The 17,251-nt window shown below is 39.7% G+C and overlaps 1 protein-coding gene across 2 annotated transcripts; it reads right to left on the bottom strand.

The window, feature by feature from the left end:
- Positions 1–4,065: 4,065 nt before the first annotated feature.
- Positions 4,066–13,278, bottom strand: ZNF181 (zinc finger protein 181). Of its 2 annotated transcripts, none has more exons than XM_029207022.1 (5): positions 13,054–13,278; positions 12,316–12,393; positions 7,970–8,090; positions 7,628–7,723; positions 4,066–6,305 (listed from the first exon to the last, which is right to left on the bottom strand). In XM_029207022.1, exons 2-5 carry the CDS (start codon positions 12,322–12,324, stop codon positions 4,819–4,821), a joined length of 1,713 nt encoding a protein of 570 aa, XP_029062855.1. In that variant the 5' UTR covers positions 12,325–12,393; positions 13,054–13,278; the 3' UTR covers positions 4,066–4,818. The 2 variants fall into 2 exon arrangements, with proteins under 2 accessions (XP_029062855.1, XP_029062848.1); XM_029207015.1 differs by having other exon boundaries at positions 4,071–6,305; positions 7,628–7,726.
- Positions 13,279–17,251: the final 3,973 nt, after the last annotated feature.

Genomic DNA, 17,251 nt, shown 5'->3' with positions numbered 1-17,251 from the left:
GCTGTGTTGACATTTTATTAATATATAATGACCTTCTTTGTCACTTGTAATCTTGGATTTAAAGTCTGTTTTGTCTTTTATTAGTATAGACACCACAGCTCTTTTTTTTGTTACTATTTGCATAAAATAGCTTTTTCCACTGTTTCACTTTCAACCTATTTGTGTCTTTGGATCTAATGTGAGTCACTCATAGACAGCATGTAGCTGGATGTTTGGCTTTTTAATCCATTCTGCCAGTCTCTGTCTTTTGATTGGAGAGTTTCATCCATTTACATGTAATTACTGGAAAGGAGGAACTTCTACCAACTTGCTCTTTGTTTTCCAAGTGCCTTATTACTTCTTTTTAATCTCTAATTTTCTCCATTTTTGCCTGAGGAATTATTGTCAGACACCTAAAGTGAACTTTGTAAGGTAGGCAGTAGTCCTTCTGGCAGGTGAACTTGATAGATATTGGAAACACTCTAGGCTGAACGAACCACATGGTCAAAGGGAATATTTTTTGTTCAAGGAGGCATGAGAGGACATGTGAGATTGCAAAGAGAACCTTGATCTTCTGAGAGACAATATTGCCAGGAGGCAACTGTATGTCTTTCACTGGATGTTCAAATTCAGCCTGTGTTCCTGAGATGTGTGACTCTGGGAGATTTGCTAGTGCTGCCTGAGTCTCAGGTTGCTGACTGTGCCATAGAAAAGATTATAGCATTTGTGGGAGGATTAATAAAAGAAAAACACACCAAACAACTTACATGTGCCAATCACTCCGTTGTTTGCTTTATGAATAAATAAATTCTCACAACGACCTGGTGAAGTGGGAATTATTTTTGTTTTGATGCTGAAATCAAAGCTTGAGAAATGAAGTAACTTTTCTAAGATTAATGAAAAGCAAGTGTCAGTACCAATAGGCTGATTCAAACCTGGGAATTTGGGTCCAGAGCTGGGAATATTTAATTGCTTGAATGCTGCATACAAAGTTCTCAGCATACAGTGTAGGTACACAGTGCACTGTATACAGCCATGAGACTAAAATACTGCTGCTAGCGATATTGTTTGTTACCATTATAATTTTTTCCCTATTCATCTTTAATGCCAGAACTTACTTTCTGTGCCCCTCAAGCCACACAGCCTTGTCATTCTTTCATCAACGAAATCATAGGCATTTTTTTCTCTAACACAATTGCATCCTGTTTAAAAGGTAGTATCTGACTCCCCTTCGGTGCCCAACACAGAGCTAGTCTCCCACAAAGTGCTCAGTGATGTGTGCCTTCGTTCTTTCAGGATTTTAACGAATGACTGCACAATTGTCTCCAGCAACATATGACTAGCCCAAGGCTACTGAAGCTACTCCAACTTTCCAGGCATCAGTGACCTTCAATAACATGGTTGTAAACTCTATTCCGGAACACTGAGGGCAGTTGCACTCATTTCAAAGGACCCTGTACTGAGAGGTGGTGCTGAAGACCTTTAGGCTTCTGGTCTCACTGGGCAAAGCCTCACTTCTTCTCCATAGGGACCTGGAGCCTCCTTCATTCTGCTCTTTCTCCAAAACACATGTGTAGTACACCCTCCCATCTTCCTGCAGCCCTGCTGTGTTCTTGTCTCATTTTTTCCTATCCAGTGTCCTTTGTGTCTCCTCAGAGTATTTTGGATAATAAATATATTCCCCTGCAAGATGGTTCAAATACCAAAGGAAGATTTGTTGGAAGCAAATGGGAGTGTCTTGTAAGAGCCCCCCAAAAGGTGAAACAGTAAGTAGATGGGTGACAGGTGATTAGGAAGACCCACTAGAAGATGTGACATTTGAGACCAGAATGATGAAGCAGCCATGTGAAGATAATGATGAAATTAATAGCTAATATTTATTTTAGTGCTTTTGAGGTACCAGGCATTATAAGCATCTTACATCAATTAACCCACTTAATCTTCATAATAATCCTGAGATATTATCATCATTTTACAGATGGAGAAACTTAGGCATGGTGCAGCAAAGTAATTTGTCCAAGGTCATACAAAGCCAGTATACACGTAACTTGGTTTTATACCCACGTAACATGACTCCAGAGCCTGTGCTCTTCATACACATCAAGAAATGGTTAAGAGATAAGACTGAGCATGATTCTCCATTGGTGACATTATAACATCATTAAGATCTCAGGTATATACTCTTACTGCTTTCTTAAAACCGTCACTATCTCAAATATTTAAGTCTCTGGCTTTCTTTTCCTAGTTCAGTATTATTGTGAAGGCACTTTAAATCAAGAATTGTAAAACATTATCGTGTATGCTCATGCTTTTTAAATGACAAAGTATGAGTATTTGGATGAATCCTCATAACAAAATAACAAGATGGCATAAAACTATGTGTAGTGAAAGCGAATAAAATCTGGGGGATTAAAGGACTACTTCATCTTTGCTGTATCAGCGCTTAGGAGAGCAGAGGACAGAGCACGGGAGAAACAAAAAGCTACCGCCATTATTGCACAACTAAATATACTTCTAGGGGCCAGTCTATCCATAATTATAAATGTTCTTATCCTTGTCTGATACCATCCCATACTCCTTTAATTATAAATCTCTCGAAGATCCTTCAACATGCCATAGAATGTCAAAATAAACCTTATAACTAAAACAAAATCAAAGGAAAGATAAATTTCTGCTTAATATTAAAACTTCACCATCCCATTCCAAACCCACTATACCTGGTGAGAATTGCTATGTGCTTTCACCTCTTAGCTTTCTGTTAAAAGTAGCATATGTACCAGAGTAGAATATTTTGTCTAAAGTTGGAAACCCTATTACTCATTCCATACCAGAATTATATCAGCAATATAATATTCTTCCTTAAAATAATGTCTTACAACTATCAAATGCCATAGAGAACATAATCTGAAATATAAATTATATAACTGCCCTTTACTTGCAACTGTGTCCATACAATCCTAATCACTGATCTGTATCACCTTTCCAGTCACAAGAAAGGAAACTGTGAAGCCAGTAAGGCTATTCCATTTCTTATCTGAAACTTATATTTGAAGCCATCCCCCTTATAATTATCTGTCAAGGTTCAGTGTAGAAAACAAAAACTATTTTAAGAAGATATGTGGCAGGATACTAGTGCTCTCAAAATTGGTGAGCAGGCTGGAGAAGTAATGGGAACAGCTCTGGACTAATAAATTCCAACCTCCCATAACAATGATCAAGGGATGGGGAAATGACTGCTGCTGTTACTAGTGTTGCTGCCAACAGTAGTACCTCAAAGCCACAAAACTTGAAACTAGACACTGAATAATGTATTCTGGATGCAGAAAACATGATAGAACTTGCTTGTCTGCTTTGCCCAGAATGAACTCCAAGAGCGTGTGTGCCTTACATACAGTTGTCCTCAGCATCTGTGAGGGACTGGTTCCAGGACCAACATACTCCCTCACCCCCTATGGATACAAAAATCTGCAGGTGCTCCAAATCCCTTACATAAAATGGCATAGTATTTGCTATAACCTAGGCACATCCTCCTGTATAAATTATCCCTAGGTTACTTATAATACCTAATACAATGTAAATGCCATGTAGTTGTAAACACAATGTACATACCATGTAAATAACTGCGTGCAGCTGGTAAGTTCAAGTTTTTCTTTTTAGAACTTTCTGGATAAAAACTTTTTTTTAACATTTTCCAACTGCGAGTGGTTGAATCTGCAGATGCAGAAACTGCAGTTATGGAGGATCACTGTAATTAGGACTCATTCCTTAGGATTTGGATTAAAAAGCACATCCTCTCTGCTCTAATCCCTCATAGTATGTATAGTTTCTTGGTTATGTTCTCACAGCACTTGTAAAAATTAAAATGTGTCAGTTAAGCCAACTGGAAATGGACTGTGGATTATCCTTATCAAAATAGAGACATTCTTAGCTCAGAGATCAGGCCATTTTTTTCTAGGTTTGTTAGTCTCCCACTGAAGGCTATATAGGAAAGCTGATCCTAATTCTTCAAGAGGAAAGTAGTGGAAAATTTTGTAAGAAGTATCAGTGTGTCAGTGAAAGAGTCCAATATATACAAAATGATTTTACTAGAGACCAAAAATTTTATTCATACCACTTTTTACTTCTTTTGCAACTTTAATTTTCAATTATAACATTTACTGGATCCACTGGGTGACTAAATATCTTCACATGCCCATTAGCTAAAGATAATTTCTATGTAGGACTCTTGAGTAAAATGCATGCTGCTACTATAAGATATGCATATTCATTTATAATATGCTTGTTTGCTCTCCTGTAGAATTGTTTACAAATTAGCATCATTGCAAAGAAAGACTTACACATAATTCCTAAATCCTTCAGGTTTTTCTAACATTAATCTTCTGATGTCTAGCAAGCTAAGAATGCTTAGTGAACACTTTGCTACATTTCTTACATAAGCTTTCTTTCCAGTGTGAGTTCTTTGATGTAAAATGAGGGATGCATTTTAACTGGACTTCCCACAATTTTTATATTCATATTGCTTCTCTCCTGTGTTTAATGTTTTTTAAGAGATTCATATCACCTAATGTCTTTCCCATACTTGTAACATGTAAAGGGTTTTTCCCCAGTGTGGATTTACTTATGTCAGTTAAGGGATTAATGCTGGCTAAAGTCTTTCCCACATTTACTGCCTTCATATAGTCTCTCTACAGTGTGAATTGTGATAGACAATAAGGCTTGTATCATTGCTAAAGAGTTTCCCATATTCATTACATTCATAAGAATTTTATCCAGTATAGATTTTCTGATTTTCAATCAGGGAGGATCGATGGCTACAGTATATTATGACAAATTCTGCATTTATGCAGTTTCTCTCTTATATGATCTTTCACATGTATAGTGATTTATATGGCCTAAAGGCTTTTCCACACTTACTGTACTACTGGGTTTCTCTCCATTATGTACTCTTTGATGGGCAGTAAGATTTGAGCCTTTGCTAAATGCTTTCCCACACTCATTACATTTATATGGCTTTTCTCCAGTATGAATTCTCTGATGTACAGTAAGGTTTGAACTACAGCTGAAGGTCTTCCCACATTTAATACATTCATAGGGTTTCTCTCCAGTATGAATTCTGTGATGTTGAAACAGGGATGCCCTATGACTGAAGGCTTTCCCACATATACTACATTCATAAGGTTTCAACCTGGTGTGGTTTCTCAAATGCATATTCAGTGATTCAGGCTGGCTGAAGGATTTCCTGCATTTTTGACATTCGAAGGGTTTTTCTTCAGTATGAATACTCTGATGCTGAATAAGAAATGAGAGGCTGCTAAAGACTTTCAGACATTTGTTGCATTCAAATTGTTTCTCTATACTGTGAATTCTTTGATGTCGAGTAAGGTGTGAGCTACAGCAAAAGGCTTTTCCACATTCGCTACATTCATAAGGTTTCTCTCCAGTGTGAATTTTCTGATGGTGAATGAGAGATGACCTGTGAATAAAGGCCTTCCCACATATTCGACATTCATAGAGTTTTTCTTGGGTATGAATTCTCAGATGTTCAATGAGATGTGAAACACGACTAAAAGCCTTTCCACAGTTCATACATTCATATGGTTTCTCTCCAGTGTGAGTGCTTTGATGATTAGTAAGTGATGAGACGTGGCTAAAGGCCTTCCCACATTCAATACATTTGTAAGGTTTCTCTCCACTGTGGCTTATTTGATGTCGAGTAAGGGATGAGCCATGGCTAAAAGTCTTCCCACATTCATGACATTCATAGGGTTTCTCTCCTGTGTGAATTCTCCAATGGCGATTAAGGATTGATTGTTTCCCAAAGGCTTTCCCACATTCACTACATGTATAGATTTTCTCTCTATTAAAAGTCTGGTGAAGGGTAAGAGATTTGCTTTGGCTGAAGGCTGCCACACTTTCATCAGAATTCAAAAGTTTCTTTCCATCATTGATATTCTCATTTTTTATAACTGAATTTGCTGGTAAGCTCTTCTTAAATATATCACGTTTATGTGACTTCCCTTCAGCAGAAATTCTCTGTGGTTCAGAAAGAATAGACTTTAAAGGCAAGATGCTTCTAAACTTACTGCATTTGTAAACACTTTCCCCGGTGGGACTTTCTCTAAAGGTGAGGGTCACTGGTCTGAAATGTTCTACCTGATTTTCACACTTCCCCTCCAACTTCTCTATATAATCCAAGTCCTTGTTAAAATTTGAAAATTCATGACTTTGTTTTATAGTTTTTTCCATTATTACCATTTGGGGAAAATCTTCATCATAAATATCTTCCTTCATTGATAATTCTTTGCTTTCCCATCTTGATTTCCAATCTGTAATATATCAAGACAGCAAAACACTGCTTTTTCTGAACTTCTTGAAAAGAAACTTCTATGGTAGAAATAGGAGAACTGGATAAAAAATAAAGTCATTCCCCTCTAACCCCCAAGACACATGGCTCTGACAACTCTCATATATTCAATGATTTCTGAACAAAGTTCAAATGCAGCACAGAGAATACAGACAGCTCACAGAGGCAGGAACAGAGTATAATAAGGGAAATGGGTTAATATAGGCAATTAGTTTTGGGGGAAAAAAGGAAACTATCAGAAAGAAAATGCAGAAGGCATTCTGGATCTCAAGCCAACATTTTGTGCCTATACTTATGTGAAAGACTACATTTTATCTCACACAGCCTTGGTTCTCCAATGTTTGATTAATCTAAATTTGCTGTCAGATTAGTATGCTTAATATGAAGAATATATAGCACTGTGCTAAACAGCTACAGTGAAAACAAAATAATCTAAATACTCTTTATGGCTCAGAAAGATTTAAGCTTTGTGAGTTTATGTAGTATCTGTGTGAAATAATATTTATTGACATTAAAAAATACTGTTCTGGACTTCCCTGGTGGCAAGTGGTTAAGAATCCACCTGCCAATGCAGGGGACACAGGTTCGAGCCCTGGTCTGGGAAGATCCCACATGCCACAGAACAACTAACCCTTGCACCACAACTACTGAACCTGCGCTCTACAGCCTGTGCGCTACAACTACTGAAGCCCGCGTGCCCTAGAGCCCGTGCTCCCCAACAAGGGGAGCCACCACAATGAGAAGCCCGTGCACCACAACAAAGAGTAGCCCCCGCTCACCGCAACTAGAAAAAGCCCACACGCAGCAGTGAAGACCCAACGCAGCCAGAAGAAAAAATAAAGAAAATACTGTTCTCAGAAAACTTCTTATATATCCCTTACTTCCTCTAACACTTATGTTCATATTTGTTCTTTGAAGTTCTGCCTTAGGGGAAAAGTGATTTTCCATCTAATTGACAGCTTTTTCAGCCTAAAACCATTTGTATATTTTTCCTTAAGTGGACTCAAAAAGAATAATTGCCTTATTTTCATTTCAAATAAATAACAATTTGAATTATTACGATGCCAAAACCCTCCACTTTTGATGAGATGACATGAGTAATACAGAAAAATAATAATTTAGGATAGAGGAATGGTTGTTTTGAAATCTAAGCTAAGGATCCCTCAATTTTGTTACATTTGGAATCTCTGATGACAGTATCCCTAAAATATACTAAAATGCCTCCATACTTTCTACAAGCATCTTTAAACAAAGATCTCCTTTGCCTGATTCACCATGACTTACCTGGAAACAAACTTTTTGACAGCTTTTTCTCCACCATCCAAGGTTCTTTGCCATCCTCCAATAAAGCAATCACGTATGGCTTAGGTATGGAAAGACCTGCTTACAGGAAAAATATAGAACAAACATTGTTTAAGCTGTGGCCTTCATGGAGGAGAGACTATCATCAAAAAAGGGACCGAAGAAAGGTCTGAAGGATGTTCACTGAAACGAGAAGATAAGCTTCAGGCAGGACACAACAGAGCTATACATTTCCTCAGAACATTTACTAAGGAGGATCTCTAGCAATTTGGAGTGGCAGAAGAAAGATCTCCCTCATTGGGGTGGAGGCAGAGATATGCTTACCTAGAGATACCAGGTTCTCATAATTCTGTACCATCACATCCTTGTATAAATTCCTCTGAGTAGGATCTAGCCATCCCCACTCTTCATGAGAGAAGTCTATGGCCACATCACTAAATGTCACCTGAAATAGCAAACACATTTAGGCTCAACCATAGCCCTGGCCTCTTTTTTCACTGGTTAAGAGGTAAAATTACCCTGCAGTGGAAGAAAGGGAACAAGATTCAGCAGTTGTGACAATGATCAGGAATCTGATCTAAGTAATAACTGGATAATTATGTGCTTGGCATTGTTATACAATAAGGATAAGAGATAAATATAAGAGCTCTGCTTCAGGAGAGCAGGGAATAGAATTATAATATTTTTCAAAATCAGCATTCAACTTTTGGCATATAGTCAAGTGCTTAGCTCTGTTTTTTATAGTTTACGTGCCAGGTAAAAGAACATGAATTAAGGTTCAAAAAAAAAGAAGAATCCAATAGGTTCATAATAAAAAGACACCTTTATATTAAAGATAGACACATTCATAACCAATTTATAAACAAAAAGCAAAAATATTTATGGTACATAATTAAACGTCATATTCATAATCTATAATTAAAATAATTTGAGACCCCTGGGCAAGAAGACTGAAGGATGGTTTCATGCCATAGGTAGTCCTTGAATAGAACCTTAAAGGAAGGGCAAAGAAAAAAAAAAGACACATTTCAAGGAAAATATTCTAAGAAAATAGATTTCTTCCCAATAGTACTCATTCACAGTATTATTTAAAATAGCAAAATTTTAGAAAAATTTTTAATGTTTAATAATAGCTTACTGGTTAGTCAAATTAAAATATGTGCAAACAAAGTATGCATTTAAAATGTCATTATTATTACCTTTCACTGGTGAAATAGGCATTGTTTGGCTATTGTAAATTTTTCACTCCAGGTGTAGACTCAATATTCTGTTACTTTATTTGGATATTTTATTAATACACGTGTTCACCAGTGACACTGGTCTTTGGTTTTAAAGAGGGAATTTACCTTCATCAGGTGTTAGGGAAATAATTAAAAATCAAATCTACCAAGCAGAAAATCCTCACTACAGTGTAAAAAAAATAACAGTTTTATTACTGAATAAGCATTAAACCAGACTATAATGCACTTCACAGGTAATCACTAATGAGACTCCAAGGACAGAAAGAAATTTCACCCTTTTATAAACTCAGGCAGATACAATCCATTACACATGTTTTCAAAGTAAATGATAAGCTGTCCTTAAGTAAGAGGACTTGACAGCATCATTTGCTACACATAGTTCATCCTAAATTCACTTGGTAATTGGGGTAGTCATCTGTGTTAACTGCCTTTACCCCAAAGAAAAATTTTAAAACTCATATCTTTATGACAAGCAAGTAGTTAGAATCTGCAGCCAGGAGTCTAGGCTAAACTCCCATACAGATAGGGAGATAGGGGTGCATCTTCCTTCATGTTTCCATTTTGAAGAGATGGCTCCAAGGCCCTTAAGAAAGACTTTAATGCTTTGCAAAACTGGCAGAGGCTTATTTAGCTTTGAAAAAGATGAACAAGCATCTCAAAGGGAGAGGGAAAGGATATACAATTACAGATTTTTCTCAAGGAAACACTCTAAGAAAAGGGAGGGGGAGAAGGTCTCTCTTTTGGCACCAGGGAAAATTCTTTTTTCCACTTGTATTTACTCTTAGCCAGGTATTAGGGTTACGCTAGCCTTATCATATGAACTGAGAAAATTTCCATCTTTTCCTATTTTCCACAGTGGTCTTTTTCTTTTTTAAGATTTTTTTTTTGATGTGGACCATTTTTAAAGTCTTTATTGAATTTGTTATAATATTGCTTCTATGTTTTGGTTTTTTGGCCGCAAGGCATGTGGGATCTTAGCTCGCTGACCAGGGATTGAACCCATACCCCCTGCACTGGAAGGTGAAGTTAACCACTGGACCGCCAGGGAAGCCCCCCACAGTGGTCTTTAAATGATTAGCTTTTAAACATCCCAAATGATAAGCCAAATTAAAAAATCAACACTACGTTAAATGAATAAAACACTATGTTTTACTCCACCAATGCAAAGATATTTTACATTTTAAGTTTTGATATTAATGAATATCATTGTATTAATAGTCTAGAGAAGAAACCTCACATAATCTAATAGATACTCTTTGATCTTTATTTAAATCAGAGTTTCTCAATCTTGGCACTGCTGACATTTTAGGCTGGACAATTCTTTATTGTGCGAGCTGTCCTGTGCGTTTTAGGATGTTTAGTAGGATCCCTAGCCTCCACCCTTTAGATGCCAGTAGCAACTCCCCTTAACCACCCCCACCCCCAGTTATAACAACTGAAAATGTCTCTAGACATTATCAAATGTCCCTTATGAGTGGGACTAAGGGGGATAAAGTCACCCCATTTTGAAAACCACTGCTGTACAAAATTTTTGCACTTCTTTGAAAGACTCTTGGGCCTCTCTACCTACACGCAAGGTGTTTTCTCAGTTTGGTATAACTTCACTTCTACCTCTGCCGCCCTGGTACTATGAGACACTGAAACAACTCCAGCCTTGCTTCCCCAGGGATGCTTCAACTCTTTCTTCCCCTTCAATTGCCTGAGCAGCCTGGGACGTTAATTCACCTTTGTCCCCAGAACGTAGGATATTAAATAAGTACCTTAATTTCTTATGCTTTCTTACTTTTCTACCAGTCCTGTACTGCTCAGTACAGTAGCCCCCATATTTGGCTATATAAATTTAAATTAATTAAAATAAAATTTAAATAAAATTAAAAATTCAGTTCCTCAGTCACTGTAGCACTCAATAGTCATACGGCACTGGTGGCTACCACATTGGACAGTACACAAATAGAACACTACCCCCACTGTAGAAAGTTCTCTTGGACAGTATTGCACGAGATCATGAAATCCTGCATGTCAGTGTACACCCAAACCTATGTAAGAGTCTTCCTAACAGGTACTTCATTAAGTGTTTAGAAAATGAATCCATGAGTGATTTTGGCAATTAGTTCACTTTAGCTTTTACTTAAAAAAAAAAAAGTTCTTTCAATTCTAATTATCTAATATACCCAAGAAACAGACTCTGCCCAACACACACATCTGCCACTCATACCTTCTCCTGTGCAGGCTTCACTTCCACGCCATGATTCTGTCCCATCATTTTCTCATCACTCTTTCACTCAGTAGCTATTTACTAAGCATCTGTTTTATGCCAGATACCACTCTGGACACTGAAGATAAAACAGTCAACAAAAAAGAAAAGAAATCCCTTCCGGTGGGAGGAGACAACAATGAGTGTATGCATATACTAAACACATAGTGTATCAGCTAGTGAGTGACAGGTGCTATGAAAACACAGTGATGGAGGAGTGGAAGTGACAGTCGAGAGACGGTGACTGCAATTTTAAATAGGTGTTCAGGGAGGCTTTACCAAGAAAGTAACCCCTGAGCAGAGATACAGAGGTAAGAATGCAAGCTTGTGTATATCCAGGGAAAGAATATTCCAAGTAGATGGTACAGCAGATTCCAAGGCCTGGAGGCAGTAGCCAGTGTGGCTGGAGCTCACAGGGAACAAAGAGACAGAGAAGGAAGATGAGATCAGGGAGGTAATAAGAGAGCCTAACTGTACAAAGCTTTTTATGTCACGACCCAACTCTGACTTCTATTATGAGTTAGGGCCACCAAAGAGTTTTAAGCCGAGGAATGACAGGATATTATATAACAAGAGGATCTCTATGACAGCTGTATTGAGAAGAGACTGAAGAGGGTCAGGGGCAGAAGAAGGGAATCCAGCAAGGTGACTACTGCAAAATATAAGTGGCTTGTACCAGGGTGGCAGTGGTAGTGGCAGTGATGGGGTAACTAATGGTCAGATTGTGTAGATACACTGTGTATATTTTAGATCCAACTAGAGTGTCTGAATGTTAGTTATAAGAGAAAGGGAGATCTCAGGGATGACTCCAAACCTCTCGACTTGAACGACTGAAAGGACTGACATACACCATTAATTGAGACCACGTGATACAGTTTGGACAACTACAAAGCAAATAATTCCAAACTTGAACTTTGAATTGTAATTTTTAAAAAAAGTTTTGCTCAAGACTCTTCAGAGGCTTCTAGCAGGAAACTGGTAGAAAACAGAAGCACTGAGAGAAGACAGTACTTTGGAGTTCTGCAGTCTACATCCTGTGCTATAATGAAAGGAATCATAGATCCAGTCCCTAAAAGGACTCTGTGAGGTGGGAACTGGTAGGAAAGGCAAAGCAAACACTCAAAGAGTCCTGATAAGTAGGTGTTTCAGGAAGATTTGGGGACATACCAACTTACCTGAAACATGACTCTGCAATTTCCAAAAGTCAACACAGTCCTCTCTTTCCAGGCTCTCTTCTTATAGAAGGGCAGTGCCTGAAAAGGCAGATCAAGGACAGGAAAAAGCAGTCATGAAAAATCAGGCTTATCTTGCAGCTCTGGACACACCTGCATGGAGAATCACACTGGGAATCACTTTCTAGGGCTCTACCTTTCCCTAGGCAAGAGGTTACCTGGGAATCACTTTCTAGGGCTCTAACCTTTCCCTAGGCAAGAGGTAACCAGGTGCCATTTGCGTGTAAATCAACTATCATATACATATGTGACAAACTCATAAAACAACAGTAATAACACTGTTAAATAAGAGCTCTTTCGATCTTCACCACTATGCATAGTAGGCATTCACATTATTCCAGATTTCTTTTTTTAAACTCTGAGAAAACTGAAACTCGGCGATATTAAAGCAATTTGTTCAAGGTTTACACACTGGATTTTTTTTTAAATGTAGATGGCGTTTTCTTTCAGTGCGTACAACGCACACTGGCTCTCCCTTTTCCTTTTCGCAACAGCTCTGAGGTAAGCGCCAGCCTTACTCCCCTTTTACAAAGCATGACAGAGGCCCAGAAAAGCTAGGGGCCTATTTGGGCTCACACCGCGGGGCAGACCCTGGGACCAGCGACGTTGTGGCTGCCATGCCCAGCGCCCGGGTGCCATCAGCACGAGGCCTGCGGCGGCCCTCCCGGGACCCACACTTGCCTTAAACCTCAGCGGAGCCCGCCGGCACCGAAGCCGTGCGCGGCCGTCCACAGTGGGCACCTCCTTGTACCTAACGCGCCGGATCGCTGCAGCGGACAATGGCCTCCCGCCTTGCGGGAACTGCGCTGCCCAGAGTCCTCCGCGATTCCAAGACCGAGAATTCCGCCGCAGGGCCGGAGACGACCGCGGGGCGGGCCAAAAGCGGAGTCCACGGTCGGCTGCACTTCTCAGACTCCTACGCGTCACATACAAAAGTTGCCGGTGCGTCGCACGGTCGCCTCCCAAAAAACCACACTTCCCAGGAGGCACTGCGACCGCGCGATCTCGGCGCACCGCGAGACCACAGCCTGGGCTGTGTGAGAAATTACACAGCAGGGCTGCTCCACCGGGCACACACGCTAAGTACCGGGAGGAGAACAGTCGTTTCTGGCGAACTCTGCTTCCCGGAGCCAACGGCAGCCGTCTACATGCACTGTGAAGACAATGGCGCCCGAACCGCGAAACTACACTTCCCAGAATATTATGCGGCCGCGAAACGTCTTTCGGGTCATTCCTCTGCTCGCACAGATGTTGTCCGGCCCGGAGAAGGGCAGCCTTGCTAGTGCGGGACACGAAGTGGCCTCTACCAGCCGAAGGTCTCCTCTCATACAAAAGTTTGCTGCCACGCTGTCCAGCTCGTATAGGTCTTGAGTATTTGGCGCCCGCTTGCCCAGGACTGTATTTTCCCAAATGCCCTGTGTCCGGGCTGTTACATTTGCTGTCTGCGGACCAATGACACTTCCCAGAAGTTCGAGGGGTCACGTCTTCGCTACGACAGTGACTGCCGCTGTGATGTGCATTACACGTCCTGGAAGGACTCAGGATTATCAGACTCGAGTGAGGGCACTGAGGACCGAGACCCTCAATCCTGGGAAAAAACACTCCTCTGACCCTCCTCCGGCCCCAGAAGCGCTTCTTAGTCTCTGACTGCCCAGCCCACCCACACGGGCCCTGGACAAAGATGTATCTAGGCCAGAGCATTCTACTGTTGTGAGTTTGTGTTGTTGCCTTTACTTTTTTTTTTAAAGTAAGTTAAATTTTACTTATTTTTTAAAAATTATAAATAGTATCACTATGAATTTTCTTGCATATATCAAGTACTTATATGCATAAGATTCACGAGGTAATGCTTCCACCTTGGTATATCTTGTGAGTGTGGTATTCAGTCCCTATAGCAGCAGTGGTTTTTAAAAACATTGTGGCATCAGCTGGATTCCTCTCAAGGCTTAGAGTATGTAACAAGGAAAGGTTTGCCAGTGCAAAGTATATTCCCATTTATGTCTTTTTATGTCTTTATTAAACAGTGACATTTTTTTCAACGTTGTACCAATTTGTACTCCTGCCATAGTTTATAGTTATTTTGGTTGGCAACTGTTAGTGCCAGCACTTGATTTTTGTGAAACTTTCAAATTTTACAAATCTGCTAGGTGTCAAATTATAACTCATTGTGGCTTAAATTTGCATTTCTTTTATTGTTAATAAGATTGAGAATCTTTTCACGTGTCTGTTGGCTTCAGTATTTCCTTCTCTGAGAATTGCACATCTCTTGGTCAATGTTCTTTTAGAACAATGACCTTTTTAATATTAAAATACAAGTTACACGGAAAAATGCAAGATTTTAAAGGGAGAATGCAGAGACTAGGATACTAAAAATTTTCCCCTGAGAACCCTGGGCATTGAACTGGATTCGGTAACCAAATATGCTTTCTACAGTTTTTGCATAATGTTTCTGAGTGTGAAATTCTTTGATTTTTCTCCTGCTTGGGATTGTTGAGCAGTCTGAATCTGTGAAGTGGCATCTTCTTGTGCTCAGCAAATTTTTCTTCTCCATACATTGCCTCTACTCCCCTCCTCTTCTTGTGAACTCCAATTAGCTGTTAGGTAGGTTTTTCCATTCTATCCTCTGTAATTTCCATCTTTCAGTCTCTGTATTGCAATCTGGGTGATTTATTCTTATTTATCTAACATTCATAATTCCCTTTCCAGGGGATTTTTTTTTTTAATTTTCAGTTTTTCAAAGATTTTTGTAACATGGTAGGCACAGTTGATTCATAATATGCATTTGATAATACCAATAATTGAGGATCTTATGAACCTTTGTAAATTTATTTTTTAATTTCTTTACTTAGTTTGCTTTGTTTCCTTTTTTGGTTGGTTATCTGTGTGCCACTCAGTCCTTGAAAAGAGATTTTACTGGGCTCCCCAGTATCCTTGGATGAAAGTGCCTCTCTTTTCTAGAGATTATATAGTTTTATTTTCAGACAAGATCTGGGATTACTACCACTCTGGAACCACTTTAAACTAAATCCAAGACATAAAGTCCCTGCTCAGTCCTTCCAGAAAATCTTATATAGGAATTCCTCATTGTTGCTGCTTTTCCTCATGAGCTTCTTGGAAGAATTATGAAGCCTTCCCATTATGGGTCCTCAGATGTCTGGGACATAAATTAAGTTCATGGGGAAGGGGGGTTAACATTAAAGGACTAGATGTGACTGGGGGCAGAGGTGAGAAGCTATTTCAATAGCTTCTATTTCAGTAGCTATTTATGACCAGTGCTTAAGGAACATTACTTCAAAGCTGAACCCCTAACATGTGAGTGCTCTATGATTTGCATTTTTAACAGAAAGGATAGAGGCACTCTGATGAATAGCAAGACTAAGAAAAAGAAATCCAGGGGCAGATGGACTGGGGACTCGGGCATAAGTAAACCAGTTTTAAACAAATACGCCAGTCACTTTAGAAAGAAAATAGGGCCAAGAGAGATCAATAAGGAGACAGGAAAATACTTTACATGCCATACTGAACCCTCCCCCTTCCACTAGCCCTGAGCTGCCTTCGTTCCCTTTTCTATTAGGCAATATTTACAATAAATGATTTTGCTATTGTAATTTATCTGTTCAAGGGCGCATTTTAGAATATGAACTGGGAGGGACTTCCCTGGTGGCACAGTGGTTAAGAATCCGCCTGCCAATGCAGGGGACAAGGGTTCCATCCCTGGTCCGGGAAGATCCCACATGCTGTGGAGCATCTAAGCCCATGCGCCACAACTACTAAGCCTGCGCTCTACAGCCCATGAGCCACAACTACTGAGCCCATGTGCCACAACTACTGAAGCCCTTGTGCCTAGAGCCCATGCTCCGCAACAAGAGAAGCCACAGCAATGAGAAGCCTGCACACCACAGGGAAGAGTAGCCCCCGCTCACTGCAACTAGAGAAAGCCCGCACGCAGCAATGAAGACCCAATGCTGCCAATAAATATATAAAATTTATTTTTTTAAAAAAAGAATATGAACTGGGAGAAGAAAAGCCAGTTCATGTTGATGCTGAAACTGTTCCAAGACTCAGGGTGATAAGGAAGTTTCGAACTCTAAGCTTCCAGAGACATCAAAAAAAATTATATGTATTTGCCATAGGGAGAAACTCCTGCTGAGACCTCTGCTAGAAATCTTTGTCCTTGTTCCTGGCTCATTCTCCATCTATCACTTTGTAATAAGCCTACACATCCCACTATGGACCAAAGTTTTAAATCCAAGAGCCTAGTCCTAGTTCTCCTGTCACTGTTTTGAAGACCTATCCATTCCCAGTCTGGCCTAAGCCTGACCCTGGAATGCCCAATGTAGAACCTGTGCAAAGCCTCCAACAATACGTTTGTGTTCTCTCCTTCTGTCCAAGAGGACCTCTGATATCCCACATCTCTGATTATTTATGTGACTAGTATCAGGTAACACCAGACACTTCAGTATGAAGTGTCAGGTGTGCATATGTTTGACAATAGTATAAAGACTTTGCTTGATAGGTTGGCTGGGTTCCCTGAGGAAAACTAAGGATGGGTATCAAGGGCACTGTCTGGGTATGATGGGGAGGAGGGTGCCCATCTCACTTCCTTTCCTCCCTCTTAGATTAGGGAGGAATTGGAATAAGTCTTGCTTTAGCTCCATAAGAAGGGGTTTCATTTAGACTTTAAGGCTGAGAATACCCTCGGGGGCTTACTAGGTAGAGAGCTCAAGTTTTTCCTGTTGATTTTGCATGATTTCTCAAAAAAAAAATGGCTCATGGGAGGTGAAGTCCAATATGTATGTTAGTCTGGGAAAGTATGTGGATGGAAGTAAAGTGTCACTGTTCTTTTTACAAAACTTCAATAAACACTATTGCAAAATTT

Source organism: Monodon monoceros, unplaced genomic scaffold, assembly GCF_005190385.1.
Source record: "Monodon monoceros isolate NGI ecotype Baffin Bay Population unplaced genomic scaffold, NGI_Narwhal_1 Super_Scaffold_10, whole genome shotgun sequence".
Classification (NCBI taxonomy): Eukaryota; Metazoa; Chordata; class Mammalia; order Artiodactyla; family Monodontidae; genus Monodon; species Monodon monoceros.
Note: the sequence above shows the minus strand (reverse complement) of the source record. Positions and strands in the feature narration are given on the sequence as shown.

Excerpts from the sequence above, each read along its gene's own strand:
- ZNF181 (XM_029207015.1), bottom strand. Across the intron at positions 7,727-7,969 it reads TGAGAACCTGGTATCTCTAG|CAGGTCTTTCCATACCTAAG; the intron begins GTAAGCATATCT and ends TTTTCCTGTAAG. Across the intron at positions 6,306-7,627 it reads GTCAAAAAGTTTGTTTCCAG|ATTGGAAATCAAGATGGGAA; the intron begins GTAAGTCATGGT and ends GATATATTACAG.